Here is a 15,495-nt window from a genome sequence, read left to right as displayed (position 1 = left end):
CATTGCTGGAGGAGCTGGAAGACTGTGCAGGTAGATTTTACACTGTGGCAAAACTCCACCAGGGGTGCTGGGAAGGGTGTGTCAGGTGGAGAGGAGACTGCCTGAGTTCAAGTGTCCTTCCATTTGTGACACCAACATTGACTAACCAGTTGAAACTTTACTCAGGGAATGTTATGAAATTAGGGATTTTTGTTTAGTACAGATAATTGTTTTTGCTTATTCAAATCTGTGGGCAGTTCAATTAGAAATTTTCTTAAGCACCTTGAATTTTTGCTATTTTCTAATGAGAACCCATCCCAGAACAATTCACATGTATTTGTTTCTTGTGCAACAGAAGAGTAATTACTGCTTTTCTCAAGTTGTCTTTTTGAAGGTAATTTTGAGATTATAATCTGTTTTTGTTTTGTTTTTATAATCTGCTCTTTTAAGCCATGCTTTTTCCTTTTTTATTTCAGTGATCAAAATCAGTGCATATCAGAAGTTAGGAAATAATTTATTTAATGAACAAAACCATCTAAAATTTTTCTGTGCTTAAGTAAAGAGCTTACTGATTAATAGTCATGACACATAAACTGCCGAGCATTAAACTTTCTTTTTTTTAAAATATTTTTTCTTGTTGTCGATGGACTTTTATTTATTAATATGTGGTGCTGAGAATCAAACCCAGTGCCTCACACATAGCTAGGCAAGTGTTGTACCACTGAGCCATAACCCCAGCCCATTAGACTTAAGAAAAGCTTTTATCCACTATTTTTATGCTAAACCAAGATGCACCTTTAAGATATGCAGGTCATCTTCAAAAAGGCAATTGTACTTATAATTGCTGATTTGTCTTTTTAGGTCAGTGGTTGTTCATGGGTTTACCCTTGGACAAAAGGGAGAAAAGATGTCCAAGTCTCTCGGGAATGTTATTGATCCTGATGTTGTCATCAATGGAGGACAAGTAGGTGTTTCCCTAAAATACGTTTTCTTTTTATTTTAAGGCTCTTAAATTATCAGTCCAAGTCCTTAATATCATCACTTCAATGTAAAAAACAAACAACAAAAAGCATTTTAAATATAGTCACTTCAGTGTTAAAAAAAAAATTTTAGAAGAAACAACAAAAAACCTAGGATTCACTAGGTGCATTGGCACACACATGTAATCCCTGCTACTCGGGCGGTCGAAGCAGGAGGATCACTTGAGTGCAGGAATTTGATGCCTGTCTGCAACATAGCAATATTCCATCTCTTAAAATAATAGACAGTGTTTTACCATGGTTTAAATCTAAAATCTTGGGTAGTACATGATTTTAATGAAAAAAGAAAGAGCTGGAATTATGGTCCTTTGACACGTGTCAGGTCTAAATCTCCAGCTAGGGCCTGATTCATACTATTACTTTTATTCCCTGAACTTGTAGTATGTGTGAACTGTTATTTTATAATTAAATGGAAATCATAAGAAAACAAAAGATGACAGCTTCTCAACTCATATTACATTTCTTCTTAGAAATTATATATCTTAAGCTTAAAACAAGGATGGATGTCAGATCTGGGGTTGCTGGTAATTGGGGGGTTTTTTAGAGTTGCTTTCATAATAGAAAACTCTTATCTGTTGCCTTGATCCTATGACTTTTTACTGCCCTCCTTACATTCATTGCTTTGTGGACAGAGTTGCTAGGAAATAGTGAAAGGTAGAGCAGCTCTTCCTCTTCCCTTTCCTATCAGGGACCACTCCACTGCCCATACTGCTCTGTGCCTATCTGCCAGCTATTTTCTATTTTTAATTATTTATTGATTACTTGATTGGTACGGAGGATTGAACCCAGGGGTGCTCTACCACTCCCTAGCTCTTATTTTTTTTTTTTTTTTTTATTATTTTGAGACAGAGCCTCACCAGGTTGTTTAGGCTGACCTTGAGCTTGCAATCCTCCTGCTTCAGCTCCCAGGTTACTGGGATTATAGTAACCACTACGGCTGGCTTTGCTGTTTTTATATTCAGTCTGATTAGAAATTGTTGTCCTGTATTTCACTTCACTGCTGGAATAGTTTATACTTATATTATGGTTCGGACTAGGACTTTTATCTAAAGCATTTATTCAACTAATAGAAATTGAAAGCCATTCTGACTGTGTCTTTTCTCAATGAAAAGGATCAAAGCAAAGAACCTCCCTATGGTGCTGATGTCCTTCGCTGGTGGGTGGCTGAGTCCAATGTGTTTACTGAAGTGACAATTGGTCCTTCTGCTCTCAATGCTGCTAGAGATGATATTAATAAGGTTAGAACTATTATTCTTCCTGTTTCTGAATGAAAACTTACTAGATCATTGTAAAGAATGAGGCACTTTTTGTTTGATATTGCAGAACTGAATGAAAATGAGTTCACATGTTGCACACATTTTAAAATATCCTGTTATTTAAAAATACTAATAGTAATGTTACAAATTTTATGTATAAGGTCTTTTATAGTTTGTTAAATTACTATATAAAAAAGCATAGTCTGATGTAAAATTTTATTTTATATACTGTTAATATATTTAGTGACCTTTCACATTTATCTATATCTTTGCCTATGAATTAGTTGAATAAAACATGTGTTCACCTTTACATGTGAATAATCTATGGTATTTAAAGTTCATTGACCCTAAAGATATAAAGGAATATAGTGAAAATTTATTCATTAGACATAAAATCCTGTGGTTATTTCTATAACTAGGCTGTTTGAATGAGAGTTGGTACATATATAGCCTTTTTTAGGAATATAATTAAAAAAATTTTTCCCTTAAATTGTCAAAGGTTGAATGCAAATTATAGGCTTATAAAATGACTTTTTGGTGAAAACAGAAGGCTTTATAATTTTTTTTTTAACTGTGTACATTTTCTCACTATGAAAAGCTTAGGAATACACTCCGCTTTCTTTTGGGAAATGTGGCTGGCTTCAACCCCGAAACGGATTCTGTCCCTGTCAGTGATATGTATGTCATAGACCAGTATATGCTGCATTTACTGCAGGATTTAGCAAGCAAGGTATGTGTAAATTAGTAAGATTTTAGAAATGGAAATTTCAGCACTATTGTGTGTTAAAATTTGTTTTCATTTGAGTGGAAGAAACCTTGCTAGAATTAGTAACTGGAGCACTTTTGGGAAAAGCTATACTTGCTGAATCCTATACATTCCTAGGTGCCCTTAGGTATGAGGTATTCTAATATCTTTCCTGGATTCTTAAAAGGCTGCAGAAGTACCTGAAGGAAACAGTAGGCAGGTCCAAGCTTCCCTGCAGACCAGACTTCTCTCGGGAGGAAAAGATCAGCTCTGTTTCTCCAACAAAAGGGAATAAAATTACACTTTATCTGAATGGTATCTCATGGTAAGAGATAGAAATAACTGAAATGACTACTCTTACGTCCTCTAAGATATTTGCTCATTTACACACATGCACACACAAACAAGTAATTTGTTTTCTCAGAATTGGAAATGTATCTGCCTCAGTGTGCCCCAAGTCAGAGGCACACACAGCATATTTTTTGCTCAAACCAAAAATAAATGAGACACTTAAAACTTGAGGACTGATAGGGTGCTTGCCTGGAATGCACGAAGTGCTAGGTTCAATCCCCCACACACACAAAGAAAAAATAAACAAGGAAAACTTTGATCCTGTTTTCTCTCTCTCTCTTTTTTCTTTTTTTTTTTTTTGGTAACAGTGATTGAACCCAGGGGCACTCAACCACTGAGCCACATCCCCAGCCCTTTTTTTGTATTTTTTTAGAGACAGGGTCTCACTGAGTTGCTTAGGGCCTCCTTAAGTTGCTGTCTGGCTTTGGATTTGTGATCCTCCTGCCTCAGCCTCCCCAGCTGCTGGGATTACAGGTGTGTGCCACTGTACCTGGCTTGATCTTGTTCTTGAGTAATATTGTTTTACAGCTTCCAGAGAACAGTGGGTATTTTCTGAGTATAAGACAATTTGTTGTCCAGAAAGGTTGTTTGGAAGATTATCAGGAGTTCTTGCTTGATTATCTGTTTTTGTCTATCTTTGAGGCATATTTTTGAAGGAACATATTTTGTTTATAATGACTTCCATTTTCACTTGTTACCCCAGCTTCCAAATTTATTTTGACTTTGTTCTCTTAGATTAACGACTCATACAAGCAATATGATTTTGGAAAAGTTGTTCGACTATTAAAAGCATTTTATACTAGAGAACTTTCCAACTTTTATTTCAGCATAATCAAGGATAGGTATGTATGACACAATATGAAAATACTCAGCAGATGTTTCTTGAGTGCCTATTCTGTGTTTGACAAATGTTGGGATATAGCGATGATCGAGATGGACACCATTGTGCAGTAATTGAGATTGGGTTCTGGAGTCAAGCCCTGCCACTTACTCACTTTATGATTTGGGGAATCCTGTAAGATAATATCAGTTGCTTCATCTGAAAATGGGGATGGCATTTTCTTACCTGCTGATGTGGTTATGAGGATGAAAGGAGATAATGTGAGTAATGTTAGTAGTGCTGTGATTGATAAAGTAGGTGTTCATTAAGCGATTGCTGCTAATGTAAGTTAGTACTTGTTCTCAGACTTTTAAATTGTGACAGGTGGGGGAGAGAAATATAAGAGCAATTATATATTAACATTGTACAATGTCAGTGGCACCCTTTTGGAGGGGGGCTTGATGCTAAGCTTTCATTTATGGATCCAGTGTGCAGGTGAAGGTGTTATCTTTAGTAGCTAGTCCAATGTGAGGCGTCAGCCCCAACCAATCAGCAACTCAGGACCTTCCACATAGGGAAAGTAATTCAAATTGCAGGGGGTGGGGAGTCACATTTTAAATACCACCAGCTAACTTCCTGTCTTTTAACACAGTAGTTTAGATTCTAGCTGTCTTCTACATAAAAAACAGAATTGAACAGAGCATGGGTGATTTTTGATGAGGTGGACACACCTGGAAAGTGAAAAGTGGAATAGATCATAAGTTATCAAAAATTGTATGAAAACAGTCTTTGATTGGAAGATGACTAGACCCATAAAGATCAGCCACTAGAGGAACAAACTCAAACTGAGGCAGATCCTGTCTTGGTGATCATAATGTACAAAGTGCTATCAGCTGCTGAGTAAATTGTTCTCCTTCAGGCTTTATTGTGAAAATGAAAATGATCCCAAACGACGCTCTTGTCAGACTGCTTTGGCTCAAATTCTGGACGGGATGGTTCGTTCTTTTGCTCCCATTCTTCCTCACTTGGCTGAAGAGGTCTTCCAGCACATACCCTACATTAAAGGTAGGGAGCACTCAATTTGCTCACCAAATGAGAAAGATCCCAGTGAGGGTGCAACTTCTGATTTTATCTCCTTCCTGTAAGGGCCCTGACTCTTCTATAGTGATGCTTTGTGACATGATGCGTCTTGGTCACTTAGTAGTTTCTTCACCTGTTTGCAGAGGAGTAGGATGATTTCAGAATGGGTTTGGGAAATCACATTTTTCTTAAATGTGTTCATAACTTTTCCAAAATATATTTTAGGTTTTATTTTAATAAAATGAAGTGCCTTTTAACGAATACTTTTTTTTTTTTAAATTTTGATTCATTGTACACAAATGGGGTCCAACTTTCATTTCTCTGGTTGTAATAATGAATACTTTTATGATAGTTCTTTTCTTCTTAGTGTATTAATCTTCTAGAAAACCAAAAACTGTTTAGAGAAAGAAAAGCCACTCATAATCTTATAGCCATAGTTGAGCTGTTAATATTGGAATTTTTGTTTTATTTTTTTCTAAGTATTCTTTTATTTTTTGAGATTTTCCTAATAGTTTATCTTTTATTTTAATGTAATGTAATATTTCCCATTGCTGATATAAATGTTTTGGAAATAGGTTGGTTGCATAATATTTCGTTACATGTTTACCATGACAATTCTTATTTCCCATTAAATGGTAAATATTTAGGATATATGTGTCAGTTTACCTGTGCCCCCCATTTTTTTTTTTTTTTTTTTAAAGAACCCAAAAGTGTTTTTCGCACTGGGTGGATTAGCACAAGTTCTATCTGGAAGAAGCCTGGGCTGGAAGAGGCAGTGGAGAGCGCCTGTGCAATGCGAGATTCATTTCTTGGAAGCATCCCTGGCAAAAATGCTGCTGAGTACGAGGTTATCATTGTGATAGAGCCTGGGCTGCTTTTTGAAATAATAGAGGTACAGCAATTTGAAATGTTTTTAATATTGTACATCTGCACCTTCAATTTGTTTTTAAAATCTACATAATTTTTTTTGCTAATTTAGAAATTATGATTTCAGTCTTCTAATCTTGATGTTATCACTGATTCTTTGTTTCCTGCATCTGTGTCCTCTCCTCTCTCATGTCAAAAATGTACTCTGTACCTGTAATATGTACATGTTACTGGGACAGGGACTGAGAAGGTCTGATAAAGTTGTTTGAATTGAAAACCCTTAGGGCTATTTAGATAGGTCTATAAATCCATGACAGTAGTGTTAGAATACATAAAAATATTGGGAATTTTGTCATAGGACCTGCTTTTTTGAGTTTTGACCATCTGGACTACATTCAAAACAAATCCAAACATGAGTTCCACTGAACATCTGTAGAAAATTCATTTGTTACAGTAAATTATCATGTATATCTCAAAGCATTAATTCTTTTTTTTTTTTTTTTTTGTACAGGGATTGAACCGAGGGTGCTTAACCACTGGGCCTCCAGCCCTTTTTTTATATTTAGAGACAGGGTCTCGAAGAGTTGCTGAGGACCTTACTAAGTTACTGAGGCTGGCTTTGAACTCATGATTCTCTTGCCTAAGCCTCCTGAGCTGCTGGAATTACAGGCGTTTGCCACAGTGCCCAGTAGCATTAATTCTACTTTTATTTCCAAAAGGACTTTGGGATTTGTAGGAGTTGATTGGACAGATTAGCAATGTATTAAGTAAGCCTAACACATTGACTTGAGATTTTTCTCTAGTCTGAATGCTTGAGAATTGGCAATGAATATATATATTTGTAAGGTTTTATTGGTAGCAGTTTTCTAAAAAAAAGAAAAATCTCAGAAAATCTCTTTGGTTGGTAGCTCAATTTAAACATTTTACATGTAATTCAAGTGATTAAGAATTGAGACTTAAATAGTTAGTAGAGCATTAAATTGTTGACAAGAGAGAATAAGATGTTCATGTGTTTAAAATTTTAAGGTTTCTAAGTACTGACAGCTTCATTGTACACAAAAGAACTGAGAACCTAGTCAAGTCTGCACTGCCCAGTCCTGGGCATTTTTTTCCTTATATACTGTTTCCTTTGACTTCAATTCTTGTAATAACTTGAAAAGAATAAAATTTGTTTTAGATCATTTATATTGGGAAAAAATGCTTTGGGATTTTCAAAAACATAAATTGCTTTAGGAATCACACCAAGTAGCTCTCAAATGGAGTCCTGGTTCCATCAATTACTTATTTCATGAACTTGTTAAAACCAAAGTCATCTCTTTGAGTTTCCTGTTTTTCTTATGGACTTTTTCCTTTTTTTTTTTTTTTTAAGGAATATTTATATTAGCTCACAAATTCATTTTGAAATTAAAGTTACAGTGAAAAATATAAAAATATTTATCAGATAGCCAAGTTCAGTGTACTTCAGAGGGGTTCTATGTGTTATTTAGATTGCCTTCATTAGTCTATATTGCTAAAAGCACTTTTGTTTAGATACTAACTGAACTCTTCTCCCAGTGTAAGAAACAGGGTACAGGCAAAACATGAGACTCACAGACCTGGGCTCAAGCTGCAGCTCCACCACATAATGATTTAGAAACTTGGGCAAATTAACCTCCTTTGCCCATTTCCTCATTTATGATATGGGGCTAGTAAACACCATGTAGGTTTGTGTGTGTGTGTGTGTGACAATGAGAATCTTGCAAAGTGAAGCAAAAGCAGAGAGTATGTTCTTGGTACTGTTGATAAAAATTTTAATTAAAACCTTTCATGCCAGTAAAACTGATGTATTTAATAGTCTGAGCTCAGGGTGAGATGGTATCAAGGGGTTCCTCCCTATACCCAAGAACTTGTGGCATCTGTTTTTATAACATCAGTTCATGCGAAAAGTTTGGCAGTGACTTTCATATGCTTGCTTCCAGATGCTTCAAGCTGAGGAGACCTCTAGTACCTCTCAGTTGAATGAGTTAATGATGGCTTCCCAGTCAACTTTACTGGCTCAGGAACCAAGAGAGAGAACTGCAGATGTCATTGAGCTTAAAGGAACATTCCTAATCAATTTAGAAGGTAAGAAGGAGAGAGTGGCAGTGGCAGCTTGAGAAATGACGTAAGTCATCTCCGAGTCTCCAGTGGACTAGACTTTTCTAAAAGTAGATGTATACTTGGAATACATTTCTTTGGAAACAATATAAGCATTTGCCACATATCTAAGCCAGCACTACATGTTCTGCCTGATCTTGAGAACTGAAGGAAGGCTAGGGATAGGATAGAGGAGGGAGAGAGTTACTTCTTATCATTTGAATAGCTTTTATTGTGCAGTTAGAACTTGCTCCTGTTTCCCTTTTATGCCCCTGTCCTGTTTTTTTTTTTTTTTTTGATGCTGGGGATTGAACTCAGGGGGCACTCAACCTCTGAGCCACATCCCTAGCCCTATTTCATATTTTATGTAGGGACAGGGTCTCACTGAGTTGCTTAGCACTACGCTTTTGCTGAAGCTGGCTTTGAATTCGAGATCCTCCTGCCTCAGCCTCCCAAACTGCTAGGATTATAGGTGTGTGGTACTGCGCCTGACCCTGTCCTTTTGATACATAGTACCCTACTACTGCTCACCCTTTCGCAGTGTTGACTCTAAAATTTCCTCTTCTGTGTACACCAAATTAAAATATTTAGCCCTTCTTTTTTTGAGATGGGTTTTGTTAAATTGCCCAGGCTGGCCTTGAACTTGTGATCCTCCTGCCTCAGCCTCCTGAGTAGCTGGGATTATAGGCTTGTGCCATTGCTGTTTAGCCATTCTTTTTTTTTTTTTGCGGTGCTAGGGATTGAACCCAGGGCCTTGTGCTTGCAAGGCAAGCACTCTACCAACTGAGCTATATCCCCAGCCTAGCCATTTTTAATAAGGCTTAAAGCTTTACCGAGCTCATTTTTACAGAAGCACCTCAAACATTTGTAGATATTTATTTCATAGGGTATAATGTCAATTCAGGTCACCTTCATTAATGGAAATGGAGGTGGAGTGGCATTAACAAAGAGTAACGAGTGGGTATTTTAGGAGAGGTGATGCTGCTTGTGTTTTTTATAATGGCTTTTAGGTACCAGCAGGAGACGGGAGGCTAATAATCCATAGGTGTTGGTTCAGATTTGAGGCTTGGCAGCATTGTTCATGTAGTAAGATTCTGGCTGTTTCCTTTTCAGAATGTTAATATATACTCTTTGCACAGCAATTAGAAAGTAATTTACTCTTATTATATATATTTTTATCAGTCTGACAAAAAAAAATAATATTAATAGTGGAGAGTGTTTCCTGTTTATCCAGGCCAGGAAATTTTGGGACACTGCAGTTGTCACTATAATTTGGCTTATCAAACTCCTTGGTGCAATGGTGAGCTGGAGATGCAGTGTTACTGATCAGAACTGTATCAGGATTAAGAGCTAGAAAGCCTACTCTGAGTAGGTACAGAACTCAATTCCCACAGATGCTCAGATTCCATAACTCTTTAGTCATCAAGTAGTATGATCCTATTATGTTGGTTCTTTACACCTGACCAACTTTACTAGGGTAGGAAAGAGAAAGCTTTGGAAAAGTTGTGCCTGCTAAACCAAATTGGAAATAGTTATACAAGTTGAATGGCTTTTCAGAAATACTTCTCATACTTTCTCTTTCATAGGTGGTGATATTCGGGAAGAGTCTTCATATAAAGTAATTGTCACGCCAACTACCAAAGAAAAGTGTCCTCGTTGTTGGAAGTACACAGCAGAGTCTTCTGATACACTTTGTCCCCGATGTGCAAAAGTTGTTGGTGGAAAGTAGTACTCTGATGTCACTAGCTTTCTGAGCAAGAACCCCCCTCACAGTACTGAGTTTACATGAATTGTTATTTACAACACGGCAAAGAAATATAAAGTTTAGGTAACGGGATGGGAGTAAATGGTGTGGGGTGAGTGTCAAAATGAGAATTGTGAAAGAAGTATTTCCTGTGACTAAAGAATAATGTGTATATACATGTGAAAGTACATATGCATATATATATATGTGCACACACACATATATGTATATATTCATAATGGACTTATTCAGAACACAGACACTGAATATATGCTTGCCTTCAAATGTGGTTGAGCAGAATATATTTTATATTTTATGAAAACCTTTTTGACTTAGTATTTAAGTTCTATGATGTCTGAAAATAAAGGCATTCTGGAAAACTATTGACTGATGTTGGTGCAGAAGTTGTGAATATCAAATGAAGAAAACGTGGTTTTGAAGGGGACCAGCAGAGGTATATTTTCTCTAAGAGTTGAAAAGAATCATTCTGCCTCCTAGCAAAACTGGAAGTTTTTAAAAATGGCTTGCTTTTTGATTTCGATTGAAAATAAAAATATCACCAAGTTTATTATTCAAGAAGGGAAGAAAAATGTCTTAATACCAAAAAACAAACAAACAAACCTTATATTTATGAATGTTAAGGAAACAATTTGAAAGCTGAGAATTTATTTCACTAATATACACAAGTTCACAATAATGAACACAGAAAAAGAGCAGTATATACAGAATTTCACTACTTACATTATAATAGATAAATAAGAGCATTTTATAAACAATCCAGTATTGGATTAAAATCTAAGGATGGCTAATCTATTGAGCAGAAGTTTTAACTTAGAAGCCCAGCAAACCCATTCTTGTTATGGTAAGAGAGGGCTATCACTGTTGCTATAGTATACTATAAAAATTTCTCTTACAAATGAAATGGACCACAGCAACTTCTAGGTGAATGCTATAATTAGTGAAAGCTTAGGATTATTAAATGTTTTCTATTATTTTAAATTGTAATAGATTTTTTTTTAAAAAAAGCAATTTAAATGTTTATGTTTACTTTGACCTTACATGAATTTTTATAACGAAGATGAAACTTTTTTTTTTTTCTGCAAAAGTATGACACATTTAGAAGCCTGGTGCTATGTACCTCTTTATCTATATATATCCTGGCCTCTCTGGTTTTTCATCTAAACACAATCTGTAAAATAGAAATTATGATTTTCGAATCCTTGTTTTCCCTTAACATTATATAATAGAATAACAAGGTAAAAAATGTGTATGTGATGAAGAAAAGTGGAGGGGTGTATCTAGGATACTACTGGTTATTGGCTTATCAATAACTGCAGTGAGGGCCACCAAACCTTTTAGAAATCACCCATTCTATATAAAACTCATTCATCTTTTCATGGCTTTTTATTGTTACAGAATGTATACATAAGTACTGATTTTTTTCTTATCAGATTTATTTTAAAAATCCTTAAGTAGTAAAATATGTAACTGCTTTTCTTAACCATAAAACTCAATTCAATTTTAAAAATCTATGAATTTTAAATTTTCAGATGACAAATCTAACTAGAAACTCAGTGATTTGTGTTAAAGTTCTGTGAGCCATGTTTCAGCTGCTGCTTCTCAGCAGTTCTTATAGTTTTTATGTAATCTCTGTACCCCTCTAAAAAGTGACAATGGCATTGAGAGGATTTCAAATTTTAAAATGCCTTTAATCAAGTTTCTTTAACCAACCTTCTAAATTCATACTACTTTCCATTTAAAAAAATAATCACAGGAAAAACTAATGTTGTAGAATACATGTTACAAGAGACTGTATAAAGCTAGATGTACTCATGGGAATCCTAGAATGTGGCTAGCTGGGGTAGTGGAGATCCAAGCAGAGGCTGAGAGGCTAGACTAGCTTCAGGCCCTCTCCAGTGCTGTTACTCTGTACCACATACACCTCAGCTCACAAGATGTGCCTCAAACCTCATAACATCTTAGAATACTTTTCTTTCAAGATCTGGAAATTGATATTCATTTACACCATTATTTTTAGCCAGTTAAGTTCTCATTTGGATAGGATCTTCAGTGAAAAAGAATTCACATTGGAATATTCTCAAAACACCAGATTATTTTTTTTTCTTTATATCCCTGAAGGCCATTCTCCTCAACTTTGCACAATGCTAGAGTTGGCTTCTTGCAAAGGAGTGAAGATACAAACTTCTATATACAATGAGTCGCTATGAATAACAATTGTCATCCATGACAGATATCAACAATTGCACTGTGTGGCTACATTCCATAGACATACCATAGTAAATTCTTGGTATTTGTAGAGCTCAAAGCATTTTTTATAGACTTTTGGTTAGTTTGGTTTTAATCAGTAAATATTTATTTAGCACTTGGACTCTCTAGGCACAATAGGGTACAAAATTAGTTGTATTTTATCCTCTCAACCCAGCTGTGAGGTAGGTTTGCTAAAGCTGTAATATCACTATGCATTTTTTTTTCTGTAATGTTCCCAAGGACAGATAACATTACCAAATCCCAGAAGCAGATATTTCTAAACACTTATAGGAAAAATAAAGTTGGACTTAAAATTTTTAGTATGTTTGCCTTTTTTTATATATATATAAATTTTACAAGATAATACATTTTTACAGTTACCTGATGTGCATACAACTTTGCAACTTGGCAAAAAGCAAATCTTAATTTACATTATAACTGTTTTTGCTGCATTGTTAGCATTTCAGATTCTCAATTTTGGCAAGTATAACAAACAGGTTAAGGATTCTAGGGAGGGTCCCAACTAATGATTTTGAACCCTTTCTTCCTCTTCTGATGGCACCAGCAGCACGTTTGGGAAAGGAACCTGTCAGCACCCAGAACTCCCAGGTGCAGCTGGAATGGGATTAAGCATGATAACAAACATATTTCCTTAACATTTTTTAAGGGAAAGTGGGAGCTTTTTCTAAGTTTGCTGATGGGGACTATACACAAACATGTTTAATTACAGGAACTTTTTAGTTATGAAATACAGAATCTTATAATAAAAGAACATAATCTGTAAATTATAACCAATTTTAAATAGCAAAGTTTTATAAAGCTACTTATGTATTTGAATTAAAAATAAACAGTAAAACATCTGTATTATTATAATATTTGTTTATATTTTATCTTCAGTATTAACCAAAGGAGTGGGATTTAGCCAGGATTGCACTTTTTAAAAGTAATATATATTTTTATTTTACAAAAAAAAAAATTCCATAAAATTTCAGATCTTACTATGTTAAATAACCATGCATTAATTCATGTTATAGTCACACAATTTTAGACTATTTTCAGTAGATAAGTGTCACAAAGAAGGAATGGATATGGCTTCCACAGCTTCAATGAGGTGTAAGGCTAGACTATACTGCCCATGTTTTTCTGGTAAAAGCTCAATTACTTTATTTACGAGTTTAGCTGTTGTTGCAATTGGCACTTCAGTGTTTTGAAGATCCTGGGGGTTCTGCAAATGGGACAAAAATATAATGCATTAGTTATATGCAACCAAAAGTAACTGATATCGACTTAAGGTATAATATCTACTTCCCAATAATAATGCTTTCCTTTGGAACCAGGCAAATCAAACTTGTAACTTAAATTTTTTTCATAACTGCTACTAAATATTCATTTAGTAGAATACCCAATGACCTTCTTTCTAATTTCCTTTATTGTACTTACCATTGCCTTCAGCCAAGTGCAGAGTGTGGGTGGCAGTCTGGCCAGCAGCTCCATCCCTTCTTTTGTCTGGGTGTGGAGAAGAGCATAAGCCAGCCTTTGCCCTGTCAACACTAGCAGCTGAGAGGCAAGGACCTCTTTGTCATGAACCTGTAGAATGGCCTGAGGATGTGGACATGGAGAAATAATGTAGTAAAAGCTAACCAATTTATTTTTTGTAGGAAAAAAAGCGGGGGGGTGGTTATTGGATGAAGAGAGAGATCCTAGTTTGTTTTTGAGCTATGGCTCAAAGTAAAATATAAATCAATCAGCATTTAATTTCAAACTGGTGATCAGCTCACTGATGATCACCTTCCCCTCTCCCCTTTTTTTGCAGTCCTCAGACTCAAACCCAGGGCACCATTTGTGTGCTAGACAAGTGTTCTATCCCTGAGCTACATCCTTAGCTCCTCATTACCTAATTTTAATTCAGCACAACTACACAGGTCTTGTTTCCAAGCATTTGGCAAAGGAAAGGAATTACATTAGATCATTTCATAACTACTTACAACCTTCTAATGGCTTCTGAATGTACTCAGAAGAATAATGGGCTAGGAGACTGTCTATGATTGGCTCCTGCCAACATCCCCTCTGCATTTCATACGTTTGCTCCTTGCTTAGTTTGGCAGCCACACTGGCTCTTTTGGTCTTGGCCATGCTGGTTCCAATTACAGGACCTTGTACATATTTGTTACTCTGTCTTGAGTGCTGTTACCCCAGGTTTCTAAGTGGCAGGTTGCTTTATATTCTTTGGGCCTTGGTTTGAATGTCATCTTCTCTGACTACTTCCAATGTAGTAGTGCATAATTATTCATTTGATGCTTTCTATTTTCCTTATAGCACTTATCACTTAATACAAAAATTAGCAGCAAATATTGATTACATTAAGAAGGAGCCTTGGCTCCTTTGCTCACTGCTGTACCTATCCAAAGAGCAGGCCTATCATACTGTAGGAATTTCTTTGATTACACTTTTATATCTTAATATTCTATTATTCTATTTTTGTACCTAAAAGTTCTAACAAAAGGAAGAACAAAAACCTTTATTGGAGGGCTGGGATGGTGGCTCAGTGGTAGAGCACTTATTTAGCAAATGTGAGGCACTGAGTTCCATCCTCAGCACCACATAAAAACAAATAAAATAAAAGTATGTCTATCTACAACTTAAAAAAAAAAAAAAAAAAAAAAAAGGCTTCATTGGAAATTCTACTGATTCTTTACTCCAGTTACCAGTTTTATAACTTAAACCCAGTTACCCTTCATGGGGTCATAATTACCTCTTCTGCTAAGTGGTCAACTCCATAGTTGTAGAGCTCTCCTACATAATGCCTCCTTATAACATCTTCACTAACTTGAAGGTGATGGGCTAAATCCACAGCTAGAACTGGCCAATCTTGATCCTTCCCAGGAGTGGTTGCTACCTCTTCTGAGGGATCTCTCTCCTTCGTGACTGAATGCTGGGACTGGACAGCTGCACTGATGACTTTCAGTAAGAACTTGAAAATGGAGAAGGAGATAGACCAGTGTCTTGTTAGTATGATTCATTCAAGAAGACCTAAATCAAAGTAATTATTAGCTTTTATTCAGTTAAGAGTGGCTCTTCCATTAAAAATGTTTATTAACAAAAAAAAGGAACACATAATTTAAAGGGAAACTAGCTGTTAAAAATTACCTTGAAAGTGGTCATCCTTATAAAGTTCATCTAGATTTTTTGTTTTGCTGTTCCCCCGCCCTCAAGAAACGAGAATGAAATCC

At 35.7% G+C, this 15,495-nt stretch overlaps 2 protein-coding genes across 4 annotated transcripts in view; one reads left to right on the top strand and one right to left on the bottom strand.

The window, feature by feature from the left end:
* Iars2 (isoleucyl-tRNA synthetase 2, mitochondrial) overlaps window positions 1-13,119 on the top strand; it is a 54,468-nt gene extending 41,349 nt beyond the window's left edge. Inside the window, exons 16-23 of the mRNA XM_047520654.1 lie at window positions 841-943; window positions 2,132-2,257; window positions 2,874-3,005; window positions 4,107-4,213; window positions 5,111-5,256; window positions 5,973-6,163; window positions 8,097-8,241; window positions 9,840-13,119. Coding sequence (XP_047376610.1) covers window positions 841-943; window positions 2,132-2,257; window positions 2,874-3,005; window positions 4,107-4,213; window positions 5,111-5,256; window positions 5,973-6,163; window positions 8,097-8,241; window positions 9,840-9,982 — 1,093 coding nt within the window. The 3' untranslated portion in view covers window positions 9,983-13,119. The remainder of the gene's footprint in view (window positions 1-840; window positions 944-2,131; window positions 2,258-2,873; window positions 3,006-4,106; window positions 4,214-5,110; window positions 5,257-5,972; window positions 6,164-8,096; window positions 8,242-9,839) is intronic.
* The window catches only part of Rab3gap2 (RAB3 GTPase activating non-catalytic protein subunit 2), a 95,482-nt gene continuing 90,607 nt past the window's right edge, over window positions 10,621-15,495 (bottom strand). For 2 of the 3 annotated variants that reach the window (XM_047520651.1, XM_047520652.1), the window contains exons 33-35: window positions 15,018-15,236; window positions 13,706-13,864; window positions 10,621-13,490 (exon numbers count right to left, since the gene is read on the bottom strand). In XM_047520651.1, coding sequence (XP_047376607.1) covers window positions 13,335-13,490; window positions 13,706-13,864; window positions 15,018-15,236 — 534 coding nt within the window. In that variant the 3' untranslated portion in view covers window positions 10,621-13,334. The remainder of the gene's footprint in view (window positions 13,491-13,705; window positions 13,865-15,017; window positions 15,237-15,495) is intronic. The other variant, XM_047520653.1, reaches the window with a different exon arrangement.

Source organism: Sciurus carolinensis, chromosome 12 (genome assembly GCF_902686445.1).
Source record: "Sciurus carolinensis chromosome 12, mSciCar1.2, whole genome shotgun sequence".
NCBI classification, from domain to species: Eukaryota; Metazoa; Chordata; class Mammalia; order Rodentia; family Sciuridae; genus Sciurus; species Sciurus carolinensis.
Note: the sequence above shows the minus strand (reverse complement) of the source record. Positions and strands in the feature narration are given on the sequence as shown.